The 8,522-nt window shown below is 38.9% G+C and overlaps 1 protein-coding gene across 1 annotated transcript; it reads right to left on the bottom strand.

The window, feature by feature from the left end:
- Window positions 1–280: 280 nt before the first annotated feature.
- Window positions 281–8,098, bottom strand: LOC115844573 (C-reactive protein-like). The gene is given in 4 exon segments (XM_030841831.2): window positions 281–318; window positions 703–844; window positions 846–1,273; window positions 8,035–8,098. Coding segments are annotated over 4 exon segments (672 nt in total).
- Between the last annotated feature and the right edge of the window lie 424 nt (window positions 8,099–8,522).

Raw genomic sequence — 8,522 nt, 5'->3', positions numbered from 1 at the left:
TACTTGGAGAGCTTTAAAAAACATTGATGCTTTGGTCCCACGCCCCCAAAATCAGATTTAATTGGCTTGGTGTGTGACCTGGTAATTCTAATGTGGAGAAATGTATAAGACCCTCTGCTTGGCACTGTCCCATGGAAAAAGAGTGGTGAAAGGAGAGGGAAATACACTCCTCCCAGGGCACAAGAGCCCAGTGTGTAGGGCAGTAAAACATCAGAGCCAGAGACAAGGGAAATGTAAGGTGTAATCCCCAAAAGGCAACTTCAGGATTCACAAAAGGGCCTCAGGGCCATAGCTGTCGTTTGACGAACACCTCATCATGTGTTTTATTATTTTTTTTAATATATTTATTTTTTTTAATAAATTTATTTATTTATTTGTTGGTTTGCTTTTGGTTGCATTGGGTGTTTGTTGCTGCGCGTGGGCTTTCTCTAGTGGCAAGCGAGGGCTACTCTTCGTTGTGGTGCGTGGGCTTCTCATTGTGGTGGCTTCTCTTGTTGAGGAGCACGGGATCTAGGCACGTGGGCTTCAGTAGTTGTGGCACACGGGCTCAGTAGTTGTGGCACGTGGGCTCAGTAGTTGTGGCTCACGGGCTGAGTTGCTCCGCAGCACGTGGGATCTTCCCGGACCAGGGCTCGAACCCATGTCCCCTGCACTGGCAGGTGGATACTTAACCACTGTGCCACCAGGGAAGTCCCTCACCATGTGTTTTATCCTTCAGCACCCGCCAGTCCAGGACATTAGGACTGAAGGTCCCACCAGCATAGACAGTGCTAATCTCTTCTGGTGATAACACATAGTCCCACATGTTCACATCTCCAATGTCTCCCACCAAAGACTGTTTTTTTATCAAAGCCCCCAGCAAATGCGTCCTGCTCCTGCCCCAGGAGGAAGCTTGCCTCTGTCTCCAAAGAGTATCCCCTCTTCATACTCCTCCTCACCATGGGCTTCCCATCCACCCAGAGCTCTGTAATCCCTGAGGTAGACTCCCAGGTCACACAGAAGTGCATTGGTGCAGGATAACTCTCAGGAGGCTTGAAAAAGACATCAGCTCCACCCACGGATACACTGTATGCAGCAGTCTTTTCCTTGAAGAGGAGGATCTCATTATATTGTTGCTTTGTGGCATAAGAGAAGAGGCTATCGTTGTGGGTCAGATCGGTATAGACATGCAGGCACACGGTCAAGGCCTTAAGTGGCTTTGTTAGCTGTGCAGTCAGCGTCACAACGGAATTATCCGACTCTTTGGGGAACACAAAGACCTTTGTGTGCATATCTGTAGCGTAAAAAAACAGAGAGGGGAAATGTCAGCAGCAGAGTTTTTTTAAAAAACAAAACTCAACTGAGTAAATTTAAAGATCTAATTGTCGTTATTCAATGACTCATGAAATGGGCAGCATCCCGTCTAGCAGATAGAAAGGAACTTTGAAGAGCTGTACAAAATGAAAGCCTTTTATAGACAGAAGAGGGTGGGAAGAGGAAGTTCCTAGAAAAGAGTGGATTATTTCAGGCAAGGTCACCTTCCTATAGGGAAAGAAAGGGGTCTTATTGGGTGGATTACCTCATTAGAGAGGCCAGGTAATTTCACACTGACAGCTTAAAAGCCACATTCCTGGAAGAGGTGAAACTGCAATTAGGTTAGGTATTGCATCTTGGCTTGCTAACATGGGACTTGACACAAGTGACTCCATTTTAGGTCAGTTGTCTCTTTTTGTAAACGATTCCCCCCTTTTCATCAACCTGAGATATCTCCAGCTGGTGTGCAGGAACAGAAGCCAAATGAGTCTTCTTTGACTGTGAGATGTGTACCTAAGGTTCAAGTCCCTGGCTTTTGGCTGCCATTTGGGTAGTGAGGAGGACCATGAGTCCCTTCCAAAGAGATTCAAGGGCAGTCTTTGTTCTTGGTGATTCCAAGTCAGGATGGGAGAAAATTGAAACATTCATTTGCAGATTCATAGCCAAATTCTTAAGGAAAATAGAAGAATTCAGCACCCAGTCCAATTTGCAGATATATGACAAAACCTCAAGGACAATCAACAGGATGAGAATTTAATATCTACAAAGGTGCACACACAACTTTTCTCTCTAAAATCACCCCATTTTTAAAAATCAAAGATAACCACAGTGAAACTAATTTATTTGCATTAAACTTGGCCTGATTATTTACATAAATGCAGCAAGAATAGTGATTGACCATATAAGCTCTTTGGAAGACTGCTCCATTGGAACCTTGTAAGTAAAGTACCAAGCTAATTTTTCCAAGGGGCTTTACTGACTCCAGAAAGTCAACCTTAGTTCCTTAAAAGTGTCTGGTCATATCCGAGTCTATGAACATCTCCCTCAAATATGACATTTCTGTCAAAGCCTCAGTAGTATAACCAGTATTTCCAATTGTATACTGTTACAAGGAGAACAGATTCTTATTGAATTTATGTAAATGACTAACTATGATGCCATGAAAAGAATATTTAAGAATTTTCAAATTTGGGAGAAATCAGGTAGAGAGAAAAAGTAAATGTTTCATCTTTATTTACAAAGGTATACTTTGCCAAATTGCTTTAAGTCATAGAGAGCTTAAGAAAAAAAGGTTTCCTGAAATCTGGAGGAAAAAAATATTAAGAAAACTGCAATATTTCAAACAAAACAATTATAATCATCTTCCTTAATTCCTTCAGTCCCGTGTAATTAATATTTGTTTGCTTGCTGTAAATTTTTACTCAGTTTAGTTTTATGATGTTAAAGCTACAAGAAACCTGCACTTGTCAAAGTCCTTTCCAATAATCTTTTTGAAGATGAAGCACATTTGCAGAAACACTTCTGCAAAAGCATCTGAGTAAAAAAATAACTGTCTGGGGACTTCCCTGGTGGCGCAGTGGTTGAGAGTCTGCCTGCCGATGCAGGGGACACAGGTTCATGCCCCGGTCCGGGAAGATCCCACATGCCGCGGAGTGGCTGGGATCGTGAGCCATGGCCGCTGGGCCTGCGCGTCCGGAGCCTGTGCTCCGCAACAGGAGAGGCCACAACAGTGAGAGACCCGCGTACCGCAAAAAAAAAAAAAAAAAAAAAAAGATCTGTTGAGAGCTCATTATAATGGAACTGACAAGGAAATTTGGTTATTTCTGTGACATACAATGTTTTAAGATAAGACTGGAATTATGACTGATAATCATTACACCAGGATATGTCAGATTTCTAGGAATTCTCAAAATTTTATAAAATTTATAGCATATGCAAATACAACATAAAGAAGGCTTAGTATTACTTCTTCTTTGACAATGCTTCCAATATAATTTAATATATCAAATAAGCCTAATTTGTTCAACATCTCCTTTTTATAAGGAGAGAGAACAAGTGTTTTGAGATTTTCCAGGGGTCCTCTGGAATATCTCAAAGTTACTTTGAGGTCAAAATGACTTCATTTAGAATTTGATTTGCAGGAAGTTTGTCAAAAATATTAAAAGATTGTAAAGCCCTTGGTCAAATAGGATCATAGGTCATTGCAAAACAATACTTAGTTATACATTTAACCATGATGACAATTAAAGACTTCAAAGGCAAATACAGAAGGTTAAATAGTTGTAAAGGAAAATGTAGCTCTTTTAATAGAGAAGACTCAGCTTTCTTAACTAATCAAAAGACACGATAAGGACAGCACAGGAGGGCTTCCCTGGTGGTGCAGTGGTTGAGAGTCCGCCTGCCGATGCAGGGGACATGGGATCGTGCCCCGGTCTGGGAAGATCCCACATGCCGCGGAGCAGCTAGGCAGCTGAGCCTGCGCGTCTGGAACCTCTGCTCTGCAAAAAAAAGATAGCACAGGAAGTTATTTTGACAAGACACAAAATCTTTGCTTTCTAGGCAAATTACTTGAGGTAAGAAAAAATAACTTTTACAAAACTTTTACAATCTCTTATCAAGAGCACACCAATAGTTCAATAAAACTTTCTTGTTTTCACAGAGAGAAAAGCAGATTCTAATTTTATACCTGCTTCCTTTTAATATTAAAATTTATTCACTCAATTAAATTCATTTCCATTTTAGCCAGTCTTGACCATGCATAAACCCCCTTACCAAAGATTCCTTTTCCACAAACCTTCTACAACTTTCTTCTTTACATTCATATTTTGTCCTGTGTTTTTTCCCTCTCCCATTCTGAAATAAGCAGTCTCTCTTTAGGACAAAATTACTTTATTTTCATTCAACAAAATGCTTTTTCATTCCTCATACCTTCTTTTACTGAAAACACACATCTTATTTTCTTTACATATGGAGATATTCATCTCATTATTTCTGTTTTTAACCCTTAGAAAATTTAAGATTTAGTGAAATAAAGAAGTAAATAGTTGTGAACTGTCTTTTACTTTAGCATTTTGTGGCTTGGCAAATGTATAAATACTTTTTATTGTTTTTAGAAATATCTGCTTTTTCATAGTAAATTTCTCAGTGTGGCACAAAACATGTTTAATAGAACCAAACATATTTAGCTCCTCTGTGAAAGGAAGCCAAAAGTGGATAAACCTATGTTCAGTAATTAATGTTTCAGTATTTTATCTTATTTGGAAATGATCTAAATGTTTAATGACTGTCCATAATTTAGTTTAACCTAGCAAAACTTTAAGGTGTTAGTTTACCAAAAAGATTTGGGGAAATGATTTTATTTTTCTTAAAAAAAATTTTTTTTGGTATTTTTAAATTATTTTATTTTTAAAAAATTTTTTGTGGGAAAACTATTTTGAAAGTTCACCTAAAAACTTTTTTCCCACTTACATCTATTTAATTCACTTGTTCTCAACAGTTTGTTTACTCATGAAAATTTCATCATACCAAGTTATTTCTCTTGCTGACAAATTTTGAAACAGAGATGACATGAACTTATTTGACTAGTAAACCCAGGTAGAATAAAAGTTGTATGTTTGCATTATTTTTAATGTTGGTAACTCTAAAGATATAACTCTGTAGACATTTTAATTAAACCAACAAGCTCAAATTATCATTAATATTCAATATTTTCCCAGATTGTGTGAACTTGAAAAGCATTTGGGTCAGTTTCTATTATATCACTGAAAATTTTAGAAACACTTTATTTAAGTGCCTAATTTTCTTTAAGCCAATTAAATAGTGCTCTTTTACAGATTAATTTTTGGCAATATTATCCATAGGTAGAAAAATACCATACATCTACAACACAAATATATAGAGAGACACACATAAGTGACAGAGGCAAACAGAGACTTTATAGCTTTCATTTTAATATTACTGCCACTATTCAGGTACAATAATACACAGCTCACTAGTTATAAAAAAGCTGGATTTAAGTTGTTATGGTAGATAGAATAAGTTAAGGTTACCTGCTCAGATGGCTAAAACTTTTTAATAATATTTATTATTATTATTATAATATATAATATAATGTTATTTGAGAAGACACTTAAAAGATTATTATATATTATAATATATATTATATAATATATTATATTATAATATATAATATAATGTTATTTGAGAAGACACTTAAAAGATTTTTCATTCACCTAAGTTTTAAATGACCTCTTCCTCTTTTGTTTTCCCCCTAATAAGAATTACCTCCCTGGAGTTTGTAGTTTAAAGAGATTGGCCTAGAAAATAATTCCTGGAGAAGACCAGGTAGGACATTTACACCTCAAAGGTACAGGGAAGGGATGCAAGTTCCTCTGAGAAGAACTTTGCTTCTTAAAGCCAGAATTTTTACAATATTTATTTGAGATAAATATGGGAAGTTTCAGGATTGGTAAAAAGAACAGGTGGGCTTTGAACCATTTCTAGAGAAGATAAGGGCAATTGCTCTTAATTCCTCAAAGAATTGGGTTGCAGCCTAAAAAATACCAAGGGGTTAATCCTCCCATCTAGCCATATTATCTTCAGTTTGCTCTCCTTCCCTCCCAGGTACATAGTTTTATTTCTGGCAGTATTGAACATCTCTTGGATGTGTCCAAGAGGTGTCCCCCAAAGAGGTTGCAAAAGATATTTTATTCCCCTCTCCACAGAGATCCAGGAAATCTGGCTCTGATAAGAATTTTTACCTTTTGCTGGCTTCTGCCAGTTTTCCCAAGATCCCCTCTGCAAGCTCCAGTATCTATCAGAATTTGGCAAAGTTTTTAATTAATTTTCATTTAGTTTCCCTTTGGATGTTTAAGGAATAACATAGCAGTTTACCAGAAAAATCCCTCAGAGTCTCATCAACTCTGGGAGGCGCCCATATGGGGCCCTCCACTGAAGGTAGACATGGGGTCTGTAAGGCCACTTTGGTTTACAGTAATGTAAAGACAATTCAGACAGAGGATCAGTAGACTCTGAGACTCAATTAAAGGAGCTAAAGAGGAATAGTAGGAATCACATCAATCTTAGACTTTTGTATTAGGTACTTCTTGTATCTTTTTCATTAGCCTTTTGCAATGCATTTTTCAATGAAGCTAGTTTGGAATTTTGAAGCCTTTTGGAGACTTCTGCATGCTGATTAAAACTGGTATCTAATTCTATTTGTTTGATTTGGGAACCCTTACTTTCAGGTGCACTTCTTAAATAATCATAACTAATTGGAACATTCCCCATAATGGCCACTGTAATTCTAGATTGTTTTTAGTAAGGTTTAGCCATTTTTGTAGGTATTTATATCTTTTAGCAGTATAGTTCATAGACAGAAAGTAAGCAGGTGTGCTGGAAGGCAGCGTGCTCAACTCTTTTGAATTCAAGGATTCGCTTTTTTTTTTTTTAGTTAAGACTTTGGGTCTCTCAGAGGCAAACTAATATCTAAGAGGGATGTGCCACTGGGTTGGGGATTGTGTGGTGTTTTACAGTGTACCTTCTAGCATGGAAATTTTCTTGAGGTTGGCAGGTAATCTAGTGTCAATATAAACTGTCCCATGACCAACTTATCCTAACACGGGAGTTTAGTTATGTGGTGAGCACTCTAACAGCTTTTAAGTGCCTTAGCCATGCTCACCAATTTTGTGGGTTTTTTTTTTTTTTTTACTTCTATCAATCCCATTAGCAATAACCTTTATTTACTAGACCCAGTCTAGCTTAAGTTGGACCCAGTATGATCTGAAACCCAGTCCAGTTTTTCAGCTGGTAACAGCCAGCAGTTACCAATATGGAATTTGGGGGTTGGGGAAAGGACTGAATCAGCAGACCCCCAAGAACAGGGACTGCAGACTGGGGTTCCACACAACAGAGAACTCCAGACTGAGCCATTGGTCATTCCCAACATGGAATCTGGGGACAGAACCAAGGGCTGAGGTTTCCAATCAAATAGGGAACTGACTGGCAAGCCCATTAGATCAGGAGCTTGATGCAAAGAGAGCAGAGCTCAGAACATAGAGCAACTTACCCAGGGCCCCTCTGAAAAGGACAGAACTCCAAAAGGTCTGAGGGTACAATGCCCGTGTTTCTTGTTTTAGAAGATCTTGGAAGGGCTCTGTGGATTCCATCGCTGACACCAAATCTGCTAAATTAAGTCAGATTCAACTGAGTACATTTAAAGATCTAATTGGCTTTAATTCAATGATTCATGAAGCAGGCAGCCAGCCATCTAGCAGACAGAAAGGAATTTCAAAGAGCTGTACCAAATGAAAGGGGTAGGAAGAGGAAGTTTCTAATGAAGAGTAGATTATTTCAGGCAAGGTCACCTTTCTATGGGGGAAGGAAAGAGTCTTATCAGGTGGGTTACCTCTAGTCTTAACCAAGTAATTTCATATTGACTGGTGAAAGGTCACATTTTGGGGAGAGGCTGAAGCTGCAATTAGGTTAGGTATTAGGTCTTGGTTTGCTGACATGGGGCTTAACACAAGTGACTCCGTTTGGGGCCTGTTGTCTCTTTTCTAACCTTGTTAGGCCACAGACATGTGTTCTCTCACTATGTATAGAGAGATTGGATTTAGAAACCACAGACTGCCCTCTTTCCCAGAACACAACCCCTCCCCCACTCTGACTATTTTCCCTAACTTGGCTTTGCATAGGTAGCCCTGATACAAGAGCCCAGCGCCCACCTGAAGCAGTGCCTACCTGTCTGGGAAAAAGCACTAGGGAGGCTAATGATGACCAGGAAACACAGTGACAGCTTCTCCATGTTCCCTCCCTGCAGACACTGTGCCCAGAATCTAGGATATTCTCCTGGAAAGAGTAGCAGCGGCTGGGCTATCCGGGGCTTGGACGCCTGAAATCCCTCTGACTCAGGTCTTTTCCACATTCACCTTATAAGTGCAATAGTCAGATTGTCTCAGCTGATGGTTAAATGATTTTCCAAAATCGCTCCTTGGAGCCGTAAATCAAAGCTGTAAGAGCAAACAAACCAAGACAAAACAAGAGATCAATATGGGTCATTTATTAGAGACTCCATGGTGCCTACTGGTGCTCCAACAGCTCTGTGTGGCAGTGCTTTGTGAATTGAAACAGTCACACCCTGTGAATCCATTCTGGAGAAATGCTGTTAAAAGTTTGGGGGTGGGGGAGACATTTTACTCACAAAGACAACCATAACACCACTTAGGATA

This window comes from Globicephala melas, chromosome 1, assembly GCF_963455315.2.
Source record: "Globicephala melas chromosome 1, mGloMel1.2, whole genome shotgun sequence".
Taxonomy (NCBI): Eukaryota; Metazoa; Chordata; class Mammalia; order Artiodactyla; family Delphinidae; genus Globicephala; species Globicephala melas.
The sequence above is the reverse complement of the archived record's forward strand: the minus strand, read 5'-3'. Positions and strand labels throughout refer to the sequence as shown.